Source organism: Eretmochelys imbricata, chromosome 15 (genome assembly GCF_965152235.1).
Source record: "Eretmochelys imbricata isolate rEreImb1 chromosome 15, rEreImb1.hap1, whole genome shotgun sequence".
NCBI classification, from domain to species: domain Eukaryota; kingdom Metazoa; phylum Chordata; order Testudines; family Cheloniidae; genus Eretmochelys; species Eretmochelys imbricata.
In genome coordinates this window covers 18,244,770-18,264,312 of record NC_135586.1, presented here as the reverse complement: position 1 = coordinate 18,264,312, position 19,543 = coordinate 18,244,770, and the positions used below count along the sequence as shown (strand labels likewise).

The 19,543-nt window shown below is 40.1% G+C and overlaps 1 protein-coding gene across 8 annotated transcripts in view; it reads left to right on the top strand.

Moving 5' to 3' along the window:
• FBRSL1 (fibrosin like 1) overlaps positions 1–19,543 on the top strand; it is a 740,278-nt gene that overhangs the window by 503,096 nt on the left and 217,639 nt on the right. For all 8 annotated transcript variants that reach the window (XM_077834760.1, XM_077834758.1, XM_077834761.1 and 5 more), the window contains exon 5: positions 17,500–17,529. In XM_077834760.1, coding sequence (XP_077690886.1) covers positions 17,500–17,529 — 30 coding nt within the window. The remainder of the gene's footprint in view (positions 1–17,499; positions 17,530–19,543) is intronic.

Genomic DNA, 19,543 nt, shown 5'->3' with positions numbered 1-19,543 from the left:
AATGTTCACAAAGTGCTTAGCACTTACCTTAAAGGGGCCTCATTTTCAGACAGTGTCTCATGCTGAACATCCAAAATCACTAGTCTCTTAAAAACGTAGGCCTAGGCAACTAGCTTATGACCAAACAGCAAATCAGACGCAGAGCCATAAAAGAATCCATGTTTCCTGACTGAGTACTATCCACTGTGCCACACTTTTTTTTGTTATTTACCATTCAAGGTAGGAAGCAATGTTACAGGATTGGCTACAACACAGGAAAACCTTTATATGGTGGAACTTAATGAAATTAATGTACTTCTCTGAGTCTGCCCTTCTGTAGCCCTCTGTGCATTCTTTTGGGAAGAAATCAGTGCTTCTTTTAGAAAAATGCCAGACAAAGGGATCGGTGTCAGATGTTGTGGTAGATTCTTTCCTTACGTTTCCATTCTGACGTATGCTGCATCAAAGGGCACTGCATGATGAACGCAACCCTGCCAATCAAGACACTCTGTTTTATATCACTTATTACTAAATTGAAAATGGTGTTTTACTACAGCAGTAAAGGGCTGGTACAGCGTGAGGTACATTTTTATACAACTCTGTGAACTTTGTCATTGAAAACATTATAGCCTTGAATTTGAGAGCACAGGGGAAAGCAATATAATTTGATTACCTATATTAATCAAGTAGAGTACAACATATAAAACCAGTAATGCGTAAGTCTGACTGGAGCCAGATAACCCTCTTGTGCATCTTAGAAAGATTTATTTTCAGTAATATAATTCATTTGACATGAAAGTATCATAATTGCAGTTGCTAGGAAGGACTTTTTTGGGAGGAGTGGGGGAGGGGAGTAGGGAAAAAAATTGTCAGGGTTTCAAGAGCAGCTTCTTCTTTTAAAGCTCTGCTTACTGAAAATTGAAAACAAAGATTTGTTTTTGCAGTTGTGACCGTTTTTCATTAACCAGCTGGGCCAACAAACTGGTTTGCTTTAAATGGTATTTCTGCTGCATAAACAAAAGTGTGCTAGGTGTGATTTAAAATGAAAATTTAAAAGAAAATGTACTTGGGGGAGACTGCATTCAGTTCCTGCCGTTCTCTGCATGTATTCCAAAAAAGCTTGCCAGAAGCCCCTGGGCTTTTTAGTTACCTGTGCAAACATTTCATGTGAACGCTGAGGAGACTCTTCCCACTGTGTAGCTTCATTAAAAGGCTTTAAAGCAAATTTAAAGGCATCTAATTACGCTGCAGTCGATGAAAACTCTTCCTGTTATTACATGTGTGGTAGTGACATGCATTAATAATGCTATTATTGTGAGTTGCTATTGATGCATTTTACTGCTGCTTGTGGCTACGAGCCATTTTCAGCAGATGTAATGGCTCTGGGGTACCAAAATGCAATATGAAAATCACAACAGGTACAAAATTTACTTCCAGTACTATTGTACCTCCTATGTATAGCAGCAACAGGCCTGTATTCTTAACTTCAGTATACTAAGTAGAGAGTCGTTAAAATGGACAGCATGAAGGTATTTTCCAGTTTCTCAAATAGATTTTTATATTCATTCTTGCTTATACTAATTGCTTGCAACTGAAATCAGTTTCCTTAATGGAATATTTTTGGGATGATGACTAATACATACTAGTTTGTTCCATCTAATCTAATCATAGGTGTTTCTAAGGTGTGGTAATTATGCTGAATAGCAATTAAAGGTAGCAATAAGCATGGAAGGAGGGCAATATTTGTAGTCCCATCCCATTGCTAGTCCACAATGGGGGAGAAGGGGTTGTTTTTTGTTATCTTTGTTCTTTAATTTACTGTTCTTCATCTACTCCTCCTCCTCTTGAGGTGTTCCTTCTTTTCTTCTACTTTTCAACCATCCTGTTGTGGGTTAGTCCTGGAGAAAGATATCACTACTGAGGAAAGGCTTATCAAAGAGTTGGGGATTACATTCATTGTTGTCAGTTTGCTTGGGGAGACCCAGCTGTTAACATCCATCGATCCATCCATCCATCCAAGCAGACATTTGCTCTGAAGAAGAAATATATGGAAAAATAAATAAAAATATTAAATTTGCAAACAACAAAAAGTGGGTTGACCCCCAAACTAATTTTAAGTGTTACAGGAGGGTCAGTTACGGAGGGTTTCAAATGCACGTTAGGCTCCTTGAGAACTTTCCAGAGACTCCAAACTCCATCTTTGAGGTCAGTACAGGCCAGACTATCTTTCCAGTGGATACAAATGGAATGCAAAGGTAGGTAGACGCTTCCGTAGATAAAGTTGGGTGGAGCATTGAGGATTTGCAGGTTGGCAAGAGCAAGTTGGGTACCCAGGGGTTACTGAAAGGGAAGTGAAGGAATGGGTGAGATGAGAAGGTAGAGAGTATTCAACGTTTCAGATAAGCACCCACAATTTCTAATCTAAAGTGAAACCTATCATTTTCAAGTTTGTCTTTCAATAGTTCAAGGCAAAAGCTGGTTAATGACAGGGGCCCAGTCCTCAGATACTTCACTGCATAACATTCAGTAAAAATACACATGGGAACACTCCAGGCAATGGTTTTCTTCACCTCCATGACCTACCTATCTCTACAGCTTTGAGGGCTGGATGGAGTGAAAGGAGGGAGTCTGTTCAAATTTGACTGTTGAAGAGTTGCATTGTATGCATCTAAAATTTCTGTTCCCTTTACACCTTGGATTTAAAATGTTCTTCAGCTGCCATCTTAGTAATTTTTTGCCCAGGGCCTGTACTACCTACTAGTACAATCAAGGAGGCCAGGCTGTCCTTCCCTCAACAACCGTGATTGAAGTGTTTTAGCACATACGCTGAAAGCTGCCTCAGAGAGGAAATGGGCTTCTGTAGATGATTCCCTGGTTGTGTTAAATCATTAACCAGATTGAATGATGATGTTCATGCAGACATGACTGGTAGTTATTATAAGGTTTATCCTTTATTATCAACAACAGCAAACAGTTTTTTATGAGTTAAATTGCAATGGGATTAAATAACATTGATTATAATGTTAATTATACATAAGTCTTCTAAGTCATACATGCGACAGCACCAAAGACTTTCCTTTTGGGCAGTTAAAAGGCCTTAACAGAGCCATGTATCTGAGTCACCTGAGTAACATTAGGACATCTGCTGAAATTATTATATAGTGTACTTTGTTTTCCTGATTTAAGACAAATAGGGAATGCTGTAGGTCCTTCTCCCTTTGATTAAATTTCAGGTCCAAATTCCAAATTGAACATTATGTAAAAATAATGTGTATAACCATGGGAATAGATTATCTTGTATGCAATTTGCGAGCTCTGCTTGGTGTCACCACTTGTCCTAAGATGGCCATACCTGTAAAGTTGTTAAAGAACTTGTGCCCAACATTTTCAAATTTGGATACCCAAAGTTGGGTTTGTAAAATACACCTTTTTTGGAATTAGGTGCCCAACTTTAGGCATCCAAGTTTGAAAATGTTGGGCACAAGTTCTTTAACATCAGTCTTGGCCCAGTTTCTTTTAACTCCTCCCGTGACCTGGAACACACATTGTGCATATGTGTGGCTATGTGCATGTGTTGATGTGTAGCCCATTCTGTGGTTTCATTGCTGCCATGTGAAAACCAGTAGCTCTACTTTTTAAAGAATGTGTCTGGATGGGGAGAAGCAATGGCTTGCAAAGGAGTTAAGTTGACAGGATGATCAAATGGGACAAATGCAGCTCTTTATTTATAAAGTAAAATAAAATAAATATTCCCATGACTTAGCCATAACAAATCACAGCATATTCCATAGCCACAAGCTGCTGTTCATTCTGGAAGGGTCAGTTTTATTAAGTATGATATGAATAGATTAAAAAGCACTTTATCTACTGAGTTCCTTGCTGAAATTTCCTATAACAGCTTCCTGCCATCTAATAGACAGCCATGCATGTTCTCCACCAAATATATAGGTAAATGAAATTCCCAAACAGAGTTACATGCAATGCCGCAGGAGAGCTAAGAATATCTAAATGTATTCCAGTCATAGCAGAGGCACATTTAATAAACCCTTGTTATTTTTTAGTGTTTTAGTGCTTTTGCTCCTTTTGTTATCCTATTGTAACATGGATATAGCATTTAAACGTACACCTGGACTAGATAAGGCCCAAGTAGAAAAAAAATTTGTAATTACAATAAGCTTGAGATCTCTGGACAGATAGCTATGGTTACGGTGAGGGATTACCATAGAATGAAGTGACATAATGACTTTTGGTCAAATCCAAATAACCCAACCTCCCTCTTTAAATTTAGTAAGGCTTATGTAGTCAAACCACAATTGTCTTCACCCTTCACCATTGCAAATAGTTTGCTTTTTGAGTTAATATTTGCTGTTTGCCTGACTCCACTTCCTGGGACTAGGACAAGGACTAGAGTTACTTCATGTTAACATCTAGGCTATAAGCAAGGTCACTGTTGAATATTATACACAGAATACGCCAGCTGCGAGGATGGGATGACAGGGCTGGCAGAGTAATTGAAAATTCTCTCTCCATTTTACTCTCTCTCTTTCTCCTCTAAGGAGCCATCTTGGAGTGTGAGGATATTGGGGAGCCACAATCTCATAAAGCTAAGTTGGGCAGAACCAAGAGGCTAGGAAAGCCCAAACAAGCAGTCTGATTGGAAGGAGGGGTAGGATGAGCCACCTGTTAGAAGCAGGTGAGCTTAGTCACATTTTAAAACTACAGAATAAAAAAGAAGTAATGAATCTTTCTCTAGCTTCTCAGTGAAAGCCCATGTAGAGCACTGACACTGTGATGTCTCCCAAAGCGTCTGCCTAATGAAAAGAAAATGACTGACAGGTCACACAATGCCATAGTAAGTGTGGAATGAAAAGAACTTGTCATTGCCTCTGAAGAGGGACAAACCAGACTTCTTTTCTTGTCAGAGTTCCCTCCGTGTTGTAAATTGATGAAATGCAGTGTCAGCCATTCAACTTTGTGTGCGCTGTCCTTTCAATTATCCAAAAGCAGCCTTAGATTTGCACCATTGAGCAGTGTAGAAAAGAATTGAAAGAGGAAGGGATGAAAAAACTTCAGTTCATTATTTGCCTGGTATGTGTAAATACTGGGCCAAATTCTGGCCCTTAGTTAAACCAAAGGTAGGTACCCCATTTATATCAGTCGTAGAATCATAGATGGTAGAGAGAGAAATGATCTACTGGATCATCCACTCTATCTCCATGCCAGTGCAGGCTGTAATTAACCATGGAGTTGAAAATGTGTGTCTGTCTGTCTTAGTATTTTCCAGTGAATGCGTCCGATGAAGTGAGCTGTAGCTCACAAAAGCTTATGCTCAAATAAATCTGTTAGTCTCTAAGGTGCCACAAGTACTCCTTTTCTTTTTGTCTGTCTTAGGGTTCCCTAAAGCATCTATCACTATAATGTCAAAGCACTGTAATGGAGGGGAAAATTTGTCAAATTGTCAGTGAATGGACCTCAGCACTTATGCTATGAGGTCCATACTTATAACATTGTTGTTAAGAATTGAACTAAGACTAACTTTTCAATTTTGGATGCCAGAGCTAGATTCACATCTTTGGCTGAAAGAGTATGTTACCAGTACCTCGCAAGTTGGTTTAAGAAACACAAAACCTAAGTAAGATGCATCGCCTGGTGTGCTGACAGTTATGGATAAGAAAACGCTTTCAGATTATCAATTTTACATAGAAAGAGATTTTGAGCCAGATTCTCACCTTTGGTCTCCCTTTCATGATCACAGATTCTACCGTGTAGGTTTCTCACTTGTGTCTAATCATGCTGCAGCACGGATAGATTCTGGAAGAGAGACCATTTAGTCCCTCCAAAGAGTCATGGAGTGCCTGTTGACTGGTATACTAAGGCCTGAGGCCAGATGTCTGATGAAACCCCAGACCTTCTGTAATTCAGTCTTGTATTTTGTGATTCTAGCTTGTTTAGCCTTCAAGAAGGATTCTTTTGAGTGAGGTGTGAGCAGTACTCTTTGGACGACATTGGGTGCTCATATTCTTTGTTTATATGAATTTGTTTTTATTAAACGCCCTTATATTACAGCAGTGTCCATCGGGTTACTCTAGAGTAGAGCAGAAGCTTGCAGTGTGCCATAAGAAAAGGTGGCACCAGATTTTATATTTCCCTAAAGGTAGAAGAAGTTTCATATTAAACGAATCATTTTTAGACAGAGTATGAAAAACCGGCAGCTCTTAGAATCCTTGAGGATCTTATGAAATAATTTGGAGTTAATCCTTTTTTTAACAAAATTATTTCACGTAAGAGAGGAAAAAAAATCCATTTTCAGTAGAAAAAGATGTGCTTGTCAAACCCAAGCAATGATTTTCCAGTTGCTGGCTTTTTTAGTTGTGCAGCCTTCTAATATTTCTGCCTGAATTCTTTCACGACAGAAGCAAATGAAAATTACACCGTGGTTTTTAGGTCTCTGTTCCCTGATTTTTGCTTGTCATGTCATGAACTTCTTCGAAGCAATGAAATGGCAGCCATCTCCCTGAGAGCTCCAGACAGATATCTAAAGTTGTCTTGTTAACAGCTTGTCAGAAACCTACATTTCAGTCTCACTGAGTTTACATCATGCAAAAAAAAAAATAATAATAATAAGTTGCTGGAAATTATGATTTTTACAAGTTCTGACATTTTTCTAAAGAACTGAAATGCTCAAGGCTGCTCTCTCCCTTAACAGGCTGTGGTGTTTTGGGTAATAATATTCTGCGTTGCAGCAATTGAACATCAGAGCAACATTCAGTTTCTTCCCTTTAACATGTTCTTTGAATTATTTAAGGTATTTTGATGTAGGCTAGAATTTTTAACAAAGTCCTCCAGCTTTTATCTTAAAAAATCAAAAAGGTTGAGGTTTTTTTCCCTTTCCCCCCTCCTCTTCTCCCCTCTTTCTTAGCTCTCTTCCCCCCCCCACCCCACCCCCGCCCTTTTAATAGATCCTAGCATGGATCATCAGGGGACTGTCTTTTATGTTGTACAGCGTGAAATGACTAAGTGTCAGGGTCTTCCTTGATTAATTTATGAATGCTAAGGAAAAGGAAAGGGGGGGGAAAAAACAGTCCATGAGGGATTGACCCTAAGATGCAGCAGATAAACTTGATTTTTGAAATTAAAAGGGAATATTAAACAGTATTTTAGCATTGGTTCCTTGACCCAGAGAGGTAAGGAAGCTTGCACTGTCTGACGGAGTCACACCTCATGAGAGGAATGCATCTTTCAGGATGGGTAATAGAGTGGAGGAGGTGCTGAGCATTTTTAGAGTTAAATCTGAGGCAGATTGGTGGATTAATGTGCTCTGCCTCCAAGGTACAACGTTCACCCACCCCCCTCCTTCTCTCCTCTCAGCTTGCAAATGACAGCTGTTGGTCACTTAACAAAATGTCCTCTTGATTGCTGCTTCACAACAGGGGCCCCCTCAGACCAAACAGCAGACAGACCATATGATGCATCATTGCCCCTCAAAATTAGTTATAGTGCTCAGAGCTATCAGCTATCCAGGGCTGCCACTACTAATACACTTGTGCTGTTCTCCTCCCCCACCACCACTTCCCCCCTACATGCACATAGACAAAGGCTCAGCATATACATTCGTAGTGCTCATAAACTCCCTTTCCCCTAGCCAAATGCGGAGGAGAGAAGGGGGAAAAAATTGCTGCCCTGAGGCTCAATCTGTTTCTTACAGCTCTACCCTAGTACTCAGAAGCCTAAGCTGGTCTAGCCATAGGGCGATCCTGACTCATTTCATCAAACTGTCAAGGAGCCAGTGGACCTAAGAGGACTCATTCCTGCCTGGGGCAAGTTCAAGTCAACATTTGATTTCCTTCTTCTTTCCACCCCCGCTCTTTTCTCTTGGCCGTCTATGTGCTGTGGATCTAAACTTCCCCCCTAGCTGCAGCAGCTCATGCTTTCTTGCCAGCAGGAAGGGCTTATGGGACTTTATAAAGAAGGACACAGTGGCAAAATTGCTGCAATAAATCAGTGGCCCTCTGACACTTGGCGGTAGCTTAATGTTTTGGCACTTTCTTTCGGGTGTATGCCTCAAGTCCCATTAGCAGGCTTTTCTGTCAGCTTGGCTCATGATAAAACTTCCTCTTCCTATCATCTTAAGCAAGCCCCTGCAGACTTGAATCTGATGCCAGACTTAATAGGAAACAACACCCCTACACACACATTCACAACCATTGCCATAAGCACCTCCCTGCAGCTCTGGAGAATTAATTTGGGGGGTGAGAAGAAGGGAACAAGGGGGAGGAGTCTTTAAAAATATGGAAAAAGAAAAGGAGTACTTGTAGCACCTTAGAGACGAACAAATTTATTTGAGCATGAGCTTTCATGAGCTACAGCTCACTTCATCATTACAGTGTGTATGGTAACACCCATTGTTTCATGTTCTCTATGTATATAAATCTCCCCACTGTATTTTCCACTGAATGCATCCGATGAAGTGAGCTGTAGCTCATGAAAGCTTATGCTCAAATAAATTTGTTCGTCTCTAAGGTGCCACAAGTTCTCCTTTTCTTTTTGCAGATACAGACTAACACGGCTGCTACTCTGAAACCTAAAAATATGTAGTATTTTATTTTGCTTTTAAACAATGCAAGGTTTTGAGCCTGATGTTTCCAGCAAGCTGGCCATTAAAGGGAAATGAGATGATAATATATGGTTGGAAATAATAACCACAAAATATTGTGACCATCTTTTGGTACTGTATGAGTGGGTGTGTGAGCTATGTACAAGTGGGTGTAGAAAAAATTACTACTGTACTACTTGTGCTGTGCAAATCAGGAGTATCAGGACTGTGCTCTATTTGTTTTAAGGCAGAGACGCATCCACACATCGTCCTACGGATAATGTTTCCCTCTCTTTCCTGGGTGTCTGGCTGGTGAGTCTTGCCCATATGCTCAGGGTTTAGCTGATCGCCATATTTCAGGTCGGGAAGGAATTTTCCTCCAGGGCAGATTGGCAGAGGCCCTAGGGGTTTTTCGCCTTCCTCTGCAGCGTAGGGCACGGGTCACTTGCTGGAGGATTCTCTGCACCTTGAAGTCTTTAAACCACGGGCCAAATATTAAACTGGAGTGTTTCACCACTGAAGTAACTCCTTGTCCGTCTTTAAATCACTGACATATCCAACTTTGTTGTGCTCACCGCATGGAAGAAGGCAAGGACACATGTGGTATGGTTTTTAACCAGGCCGCAACTTTATTAGTCAAATTACATCCAAGGGTCCCGTCAGGGGGCAGTTCAGACCAATTACTTGCACCCCATTAAGCTTTTGCCAATTCTTTGGCTGCTCCCACCACAGTGGAAGCCAGTCACCATGCTAGGAGGTTCTCTGGGTGCCTCTACCTGTCTGCTAACAATCCTCCCCTTTACGAAGGTTGAGGCGAGAGGGGACCTTGACCCCCACCCTGCTAGCACTGCCGTCAGTCACCCCGCAACCCTGGGATAATGTCCCGGCCCCTGTTTCACATTTGTCCCAGGGGGCTAGACATGTTTCCCCCATCTCATAAGAAGATGCTCTCGGGATTCCTACTGTGTTACCCTTTTTTTAAGCCTAAATCAGCAGATTTGTGCACTGGGCACCTGCCACAAGGAGCTGCCAGCATCAGTTTGGCTGTCTCCACTTGGAAACAGGAAGTGGCTCTGAGTACAGGGCTCCCTTTAGAGCTCCAAATTTCATGCCAAGTCCCGCGAGACTCCCAGTATTCCCTGGAAGTCCTGTTGAGGCTAGAAATCTTGCAAGAACCCAGCCCACCTTGTCCTTTTATGCCCTCTCCCATCACAGGAGCCACCATATTCACCTCTTGCTGGGCTCATAGCGCCAGCCAACCCTAACTCCAGGTCTTGAACTGTGAGGCAGGAAGCATAGGGGACGGCATATTGAAACTATTCCCTGCCTGAAATCACAAACACTCGCACAACAGCCACAGAAGACGAGGGCTGTGAGCCTGCACTTTCTAGAGTAGTCTTGTCTCTGATTGCTCAGACGTGAGGCAAGATAGTGGGGGCAGATAATAGTGCGTAGGGAATTCTGGGATTACATGTGTGGAAGGTAGAAAACCACCACTTTTACCCTCCAAAGCAACCTCTGCCTCATCCTGAATCTGATCTTGCACCATAGCAGTTGATGAGATTGTGATCAAGTCCTCTTTCCATGTTGATTTAACAGCTAGTTTTGCAATCTCTTCAATGCGCTAACTGCAATCCATTTTGACAGGTTTCAGAGTAGCAGCCGTGTTAGTCTGTATTCGCAAAAAGAAATTGTTTGCCTCTCTGCTCCATACCTTACTAGAAAGTTCACTTCAACCTCATTTAGGGCAGGAGGATGGGAAGCATATATGGCCTCTGTGTGGCAGATTGAGCCAGTTCCACTGTGTTTTTCTTTTTCGTTAACTTTCCCTGACTGGAACCTTGTGTTGGAGGAAACTGTTTACAAACTCTGGGGCAATTAGGGTCTGCTTTGCAAACATTCTTGGTGGAATTAAGAGGCAATTGGCAAAATTCAGCAAACAATCCTTTTACAAGCCTGTATGAACATAGTACAATGGGCTGTTTACAGTTTTGCTTATAGACCAGGAGTGTTAACAGGCCTCTAGGAATATCCAGGTAATTGAAGCTTTTGTCTTTCAATGAGCCCCCATAGCTGTCAACAGTTGCCATTCTTTACATTTCTTTAACTTTGTATTTTGACAAGGGCTTTTGTCCCATTGACAACAGCTGCGTGGGAGGTAAAACTGTGGAGAGCTGCTTTTTTTTTTTTTTTTTTTTTTAATTCCTCTGCAGTTGACATTCCTTAGACAAAGTTTGTGTGGAGACTGGTTGTGTGATTTACACCATCTTAGTTTGCTAGTTCTTTTGAGAGTACCTCTGGAACCCCTCCCATCATCCCAGAACAGCCTTTTCTCCATAGGTCCCTGAGAATCTTGTGGGTCAACTTGAAGTTTTTCCTATTACTTAATTATTCATTTAAACCTCCTCTCAACACAAAACATCAGTCTTTCTCTTTTGACCCAAGGCCTTTCTTTTATCATGGGGAGGGGGGCATAAGGATACTGAAGTGTGTTACCACAGAAACTAAACTGATCTATTGAAATCTACTTTTTTGGGAGGGTGGGGCAGGAAGAGATGACATTGGTTTTGTTTTTCATGTATTTCCCCAGGCGGAATCGCTTTTGCTGTAGTTGCTTCTTTCTTTGTGTCACTCTTGCACATTCAGCAGCCTGAGAGTTCCTGTTTCTTTATGTGTATATGAATGTAAGTTTCTTTAAATTGTTTAAGAAAAACCCCATACACTTAATAAATATTGTAGCTTGGCTTTTCACTGGAGCTGGCCATTGATTTCCTTTGAGAATGGGTGGGAGGTGGAGGAAAATCTATTTGGGCTTGTTGTACACCCTCCATTTTCCAGAGCTTGAGCTTGTTTTTACACTCTCCATTTTCCAGGTCATTCTATATTGATCAGTAGTCCAAATCATACACTGATAATTATAATTATTTCTTGCACACTGTAGCATTCTTTTAGCTCTATTAGCAGGTTTGATTCAAAGGTTAACATACATAGAGCGCGCTGGGCTTGTTTCTGTGTAGAATCACAGAGATTAGAGCCCAATTCCTGCAAAGACTAAGAACGTGTGTACATTTGCTGACTTGAATAGTTGCAGTGAAGTCAGTGGATCTACTCAGATGAGTAAAGCTTACGTACGTTAAATCTATGCAGGATTGGAAGAGATTGGAAAAGAAATCTAGCCTCTCTCATCTGGTCCATAAGATAAACGAAGTAGTTGTTGCTTGCTGTCCAAAATAGTCCATTTAAAGGCAACATCTTGCATTTGGCTTCATGCGGATGGAGCCAAATTTGCAAACTGCTCTTCACCCACGTGGTGCTTCGCTGGCTTTTTCAATTGTAGGATTGAAGCCTCGGTGTTTAAACCAAGGAAAATGTAAATTAAAATGAAATGAAAATCTTTGCTTTCCTTTTCGTTTTTAAACAATTAATTATGGTGTATTTTCAGATTCTGAATTGAAAAACTTATCCTCAGATATCAGATGTTTGTTTCATTTGTATGTCAGTTTATAAAATTTAGATTGCAGTTTTGATGGTTCACTTGCTTTTTACAGCTTTCACTTTTCTATGTCAGGCAAAGTTGTGTATCACACAGAGCAAAATTAGGTATCAAAATAAGGCAGTTCTGCACCTTTTAGTAATGGAAGCCATCTGTAATGGATTTTTATATTCATTATGGTTGTGTGGGTCTACCAGATCTATATTAAGCAAGCAAGTTTCCCGTCGAGCTTTTTTCCCTTAAAGCACAGGTAAGATTGTTTTTAGTTTTCTACAGTGCCTTTTTCATTTTTTTCCATGTTATACACTACTCAGCTGTAAATAGAGAGACAACCGTGAATCTTCAAAAGCCACTAATACTTATAACCTCCTAGAAATCACATTAGATTTGGATAATAATGGATATTTACATTCCAAAATTATTTTTTAAAAAAATCTGCTTTCAAAAACATTTGAACTAAACTACCATGTTTAGAGAGGCTAACATTTATGTATCAAATCTATGAAATATCTTGGCATGACTAATAGGCAAAAATATATCAACTTTAAAGAAATTTTCAAGAATTATTTTAAAATAAAATAATACTTTTCTGGGCTTGGTTAATTAGAATTTATATCAAGTGGTACAACTGGGTTCTTTTGAATAAGTCTCAGCAAGAATTTCTATTAATGCTTGTGAGATACAGAATTCTCAAACAAGAAGTGGAAATTACTTGATTAGTTTGTATGTATAATTTTTAAATTACATTTAGAGCTGTTACAAGGTGATCGGTTGGCAGCCTGGAAAGTCCCACACTTATAGAACCAGTACAACATAGGATATCAACAGTGCAACCTCCCCCCCCACACTACCTCTCAGATTTACTTCAAATTTGTTTCAAGTTGGTTACTGTTTGGGCCCTATTTAAAGAGGGAAATTTTCTAAAAAAATTCCCTCCATCGCTTGCCCCAATTAATCCACACTAGGGGTAGATTCAGCGTATATGAGTAGAAACCTCCAGCTGTAGCCACCACTTTAGCCACTGAGTCATTTATCTATCACTTGGGGTCTTTAAATCAAGACTGGGTGTCTTTCTAAAAGATATGCCGTAGTTCAACCACATGTTATGGGTCTAGATGCAGGAAGCATTAGGTGAAATTCTCTGGCCTGTGTTATGCAGGAGGTCAGACTATATGGTCAAAATAGTCTCTTCTGTCTTTGAAACCGATTAATCTACTAATCCCATCTCAGTGCAAGTCTAAGTGACACAGCAGTCAAAATGATAGCCACAGTGTTGTGTAGACAGTGCCTTAAGTGTGAAAAGATAATTAAGTCTTTTTGGTTCATTCATTCTGTAGCTTGTGTACACCTAAAACACAGTTGAGCCACTGCAGCAGCACCACTGTAGTGCTTCAGTGTAGACACTACCTGCACCGATGGGAGGAGTTCTTCCATCAGCGTGGGTAATCCACTTCCCTGAGAGGCAGTAGCTAGGTCTATGGAAGGTTTCTTCCATTAGTCTAGCTCTGTCTATGCAGGGACTTAAGTGGGCTTAACTACCTTGCTCAGGGACATGGATTCTTTGCACCCCTAACCGATGTAGTTAAACTGAGCTAATTTTCTAGTGTAGACCAGGCCAGAGAGACCACAAGAAGTAGTATCAACTGGATGGTGGTTTGGGACCGTGGACCCCTTCCACTATAGGAACTGGACTAAAGTAATCTGTTTCATATTGAGCTCCAAACAGCTGTTAGATGATACTGGCTTTTGGTCACTACTGACTTAGGCTGGATTTCGACCACACAGCTGGAGATGAAAAGCTCCCAATCCCCTAAATCATCCAGTCTCCCTAAATAGTGTATTTATAGAGACCATAATTAGCTTACTGCTCTGACTCTATCTCCCTTTTCTTTTTCTCTTAAGCTTTTCGATTGATGCTTTGTCAGTACTGTGTTGAGCCAAGTTCAGGTTCAGGCAGGTGGCTACACACCGTGTGCTGCCAATGCACTTTAATCACGAGGTGCAGTGCCCCTTCGGTCTTAGGCCTGGGCCTCCCCAGAGCAGAAAACAGCACAGCTTTGTTGTGAGGGTCTTTCTGAAGTCAGCAAACATCCACTGGGGCTAGGGACTAGGATGAGAGTCTCTAACAAAGTGATTTTGTCTTTTGACCGTCAAACATGATGTGGAAACCCCCGGTCTCCAGAAGTGACACTAACCCCTTCTATTTATTTGTTTATTTCATGAAACTTAGCAACATAAGTTGAAAAGTAGGGCATGTGTGAAATTATTTGAAAGGACCAGTCTGTATAAAGTTGGGGGGAGGGATAGCTCAGTGGTTTGAGCATTGGCCTGCTAAACCCAGGGTTGTGAGTTCAATCCTTGAGGGGGCCATTTAGGGATTTGGGGCAAAAATTGGGGATTGGTCCTGCTTTGAGCAGGGGGTTGGACTAGATGACCTCCTGAGGTCCCTTCCAATCCTGATATTCTATGATTCCTTAGTGAAGTTTTAAATATGCTGAAAAGTAGGGGGCAACAGCATCTTTGAAGGTTCTGTCACTGAGAATTTAGGTTTCAGTCTAGCAAAACATTTAACCATGTACTTAATGTGTAGCACAAGAGCTGTCCACTAGGCATTGGCTTCCAGTGGTTTCTGAAGATTACCCTGACAGTGGTAATGATTTGATAAGCTGATGTTTGAAGATGTGCAAAATACAAATGTAGTGCAGCCTACCTTGTGACATTTGGTTCTATAAGCACAGCTCTTGAAGGGAACAGGGTTGCATATCTCTGAGTTTGCTGCAGTTTTTGGATTGTTTCTTTCCAGAATTTCAGTTTAGGCACGCATGGCTATCACAGCATCACAGGAATTTTACATCCTTCTTTCTTGCAGTATTTTCCATAGATTCATAGATTCCAAGGCCAGAGGGGATTATATAGTCTGACCTCCTGTATAACACAGGCCATAGAACTTCCAAAACATAATTCTAGAGCATATATTTTAGAGAAAATCCAATTTGATTTAAAAATGCTCAGTGATAGAAAATCCACTACGACCATTGGTAAATTGTTTCAATGGTTAATTACTCTCACTGTTGAAAATGTACACCTTATTTCCAGTCTAAATTTGTCTAGCTTTAACTTCCAGTCATTGGACCAAGTTGTAACTTTTTCTGCTAAATTGAAGAGCCCATTATTAAATATTTGCTACTTTATACAAGTGCACTCCTTTTATAAGAATTACATTTGTCCTGGATGATTTGATTCTTATAAGCAGTTGATTCTTTCAAGCGGCTTATTTTAGTTAGTTTAGGAATGATTTTGTTCCAGTGGTTTTGATAACTATACGTGGTTGATTCTAATATCAGTGATTCTTATAAATGGAGTGCACAGTGTAACACATGGAACAAATGTATTTAGCTCTTTGCAGTTAACTGAATGACTGAACCTTAAGGGCACCTGAAAGTTTAACAAAGTTTGTGTGTTGTGACTTTCCTTCTTTTCTTTCCTTTAAAAAGTGAAACGGGGCTCAGAAGTGAAAATAGAGTTGCCTAAACCTATGGTGGGCTGTGAGGGGAGACCCAAGTTGCCATGGGATCCTATTTAGCTCGGTAGCCCCATCTCCTATTGAATTGCTTACATTTTTATACTTTAAAATAGGCTCGCCGCTCTTCTACATTTGCACAGAAGGTTCAGGTGCTGAAGCATTCAGCTGGCTAAGGCTGTTCTACCTGAAGCACCACATTACCTATAGAAAGAAAAGGAGTACTTGTGGCACCTTAGAGACTAACCAGTTACCTATAGAGTGTTCCCAGGTTAACCTAACCACTGCCCGTTGCTGCTGACAGATGGATAAGTCTCGCTGAGTAGCGTCATTAAAGAGAGATCAAATCAGTAGTAACCAAGATTACCAACTTCTTTGCTTTGAATTCTTGTTTCTTCAGAACTGTGAGAGACACGAGTGCACGGATGCACATGCTGATGTAAAACTGTGGCATTTGTCAGTGAAAGGAGGCTGAAAATCAGAAGAGGCTGTTACAGTTTGAAGAAGGGACGGGTCATGCCACTTTTTAAAGACTTTTGAAACATCTGAAAAGTGTTTGTTGAAATAACAGCCAAAAAATTATTGACCACCCCGCCCCCCCATCCATGATCCACATACATTTTTGGGTGGGAATATTATTACTGCAAAAAGTTAGGTGAGAATAAGCTTTAGATTGGAAACCTGTGGCAATCTTAACTATAGAATCATGACCGACGAATGCCAGGTTTACTGTGTGCTTTGTACGTATCAAAGAATACAGAGTCGTAGGGTCCTTGGGGATGGCCACTTCATATGCCAAAAGAAAGGAGAGATTGTGTAATTTCTAAGGCAAACCACAGAAAGGCAAGGGAGTCACAGCATAACTGCATTATGTTTCACAACGTTCCAATTAAGCTAACTTATTATACAGTAAGGAACAATCCTCTTTCTCTCGAGATTAGAAGATGGGGACTAGATGACCTAAGAAAAGGTTTCCTTTTCTTACTTCGGTAATACAGATGTGCAGATTTCTCACGTCCAGTTTCCATACTTGTGGTGCATGGTCTCAGCTTGTTGAGCCCCAATAAAGCAGTTCACAACATGGATTCCCATCCTAACCTCTATTTGCAAATGTGCGCTGCAGTATCCACGCACGGTGAACTAAAATTCCAGTGGAATCCAGAAGCCCCACAACAACTAGACGTTTCTACTCTGTGTGGATTTATTTCTATCTTGCAAATGTAAATCTTTCTGACCTGTGGCCAATGAAATCCATACACCCCTAAAGATTCAGAGTTCTAGTTATCTTGCCATCGCTTGTGCAATGAAAATGAAATATTCCCTTTTCAGAAACAATAAAAGAGTTTGCTCTGAAACTCTTTAAATAAACACTTTTCGACTTGGGTTTGCAATCTGATTTTAAGCTAAACTATTCAAAATAATTTATTTTAAATATTTTCAGTTACCATTATGGGTACCACTAAACTGATTTAGAAACTGTTGCCACCTTCACAGTTTCCTCATTAAATGACAAAGTGCTTATCAAGCTAGGGGCATCCACAGCTGTGTCTATACATTTCCAGAGTTTTGGATGAAAAGAGGCCAAGATTTGTATTGAAATATCCATGTGACATCCAGTGGTTGTTGCAACATATAGCTGATTGTCTCATTTGATTAAAGCCGACTTTGTGTGTGAACATCTAATTCAACTACTAGCACATTGTATTTTTATTAAAAAAAAAGAGAAATCTGCTGCTAGTTTGCATATTTTATTTATTTTGGCAATGTAAAATGTATACAATGAAAGTGTACACTCTGTTCATTGAAATATCTATTAATCAGCCACCTGAAAGATTGTAGATGATGATGCAGGAGTTTCATTTATATACAGACATTTCATGAAGCCTTTTCTCTCTCTCTTTCTCTAATCTGCAGTGTGACAGCGAGAGTGATATTGACGATAAGGTAAGACTGAATTCCCTTTTTCCATATGCTTCACCAGCTTGAAAATTCCCCTATGAGAAAAATAAAAATGAATCTAACAGTAACATAATATTTTCTTTTAGCCTTCATGTCAAATTTAGAAATATCAGTAACTTGTATCCGCTTCACAAGATGATAGTCTCAGCCTTTGCCCTAAGCTTAGACATGCAGCCAAGCTTTCTGTTGCTAACACAATACCCCTTCTTGATTAATGTGCCAGGGTTTGGTAGGATGCAAGTCACTGTGTTGGCACTATCTTTTTGTTTTGGAGAAAGACTTCCCTGATAACTCCTCAAGAGCCAATATTTTATTTATAATAACCTTTGAACATGTCAGTTTTATAATGGGGTTAGAAGATGGACAACTGGTACTGCACTGTCTATGAGGATAGGTAACTGTCAGGGAGTATTTTGTCATGTTGCATGCATATTTATCACGCAGCAGTGATTTTTCTGACCTTTTTGTTTGATATGGATGTTAGACAGTGGGAGGTTATAGCAATATGTTTTGGTATATGTATAGGGACTTCTTGTTTCATACCATTGACCTCCATTCTTGTGCTTGAGCATCACCTTTGCAGTGAAAACAGACAACCCCTAGTGGAAGCAGCAGCTGCTACATGCTTTTGAACATCAAGCATTTTTAAGTCTTCAGCGTCTCCATAGCCATCTGTTTTAGCAGATATTAGTCTCAGGTTAAATCTTCGTCAAACCTTTGTTTTTCCAGTCCCTTATATCCATGCATGAGAACCAACAACATGCACAGATTCCACTGGATCAGCGTTACAAATGTAAAGGCTGAGTTCTGAAATTCCTTATCCTGTTTGGCAGCACAATTGCCTGTAACCATAGGAAGAAGTGAATTCAAGATGCTGCATTGAAAGCTAATGCTAACTAAGTTTTATGAGGGTGGGTTGGTTGTTTTTTGGCATGGGTTTAAAACCAGGAAAATGTATGCTGTCCTTCATTTTTTCATTGTCTTCTTTTAAAAGTCCACTCAAATATCTAATTTTCCCTGAATGAGACAACAGATACATTTTGGCAAAAAGTCTTAAACAAAGAGGAATATTTTAATCATGGCTCTTGAATGAAAAAAACAGTGGACATTTTTAGTAGACATTTTGTTTTTGCAGCATATATTTCTATGGCTGTCTGCCGCATAAGGATAAATAATAACAGAGGGTGATTTTTGGCAGAGAAACAGGTTGAATTTACTCTCCCAAAGCTTGGGTACCATATGGTTAAAACATTTCTTACACTGCGCAATCAGAGAAAGTAAAAGCAATCATTTAGAAAACAGTTTAAAAGATCTGCCAGTCAAACCTCAGATGAAGTTGTAAGTGACATGTAGTTTTATTATACAGCTATGCTATTAATGATTATCTAAATTACACTGGTAGACCCAGCTAGCAGCATTACATCTGAGACTGACGTTTGTTAGATTAGGTTTGACTTCACCTTGTAGTGAAGAAATTGAAATCTGAACAACATTGATTAGCTTTCAGAATGTGGGATCTGAGGTTACCTTTAGAGGAAGCGGCATTGTGTTTGGCTGGTAACTTACTGTCCTTTACAGCAAATGAAAGACCATTCTAGCATTCCATACCATTATTATAGCATTTCATATATATCTGTAATTGGACCATCCAGTCTCATACATGTTCCAACTACCCCCTCCTTTTAGTAAATCCTGCCTAATCAAAGTACTTTCTGTAGCAAAAAGGGAGAGAGAGCAATTGTCTTTTTTTATATCTCTTCTCTGATCTGTAAAGACATGAGGCAAGACATCAGTTTCATTAAGTAGGTCTCTGGCATTAAGTAAGGTTGCCTTTTGTGTCCGCAAAGACATGTGCATGCAGTACCAAACTATAAGCACCATTATGGCTGAAGCGGAGGGATTTCAGTCTTTCCAATGGGCCTGATAGTGCAAATGCCCTTCATGTGGAATTCCGACTAAATTCATGGAGCACATGGAGAATCAGGCTCTGTTTACATTT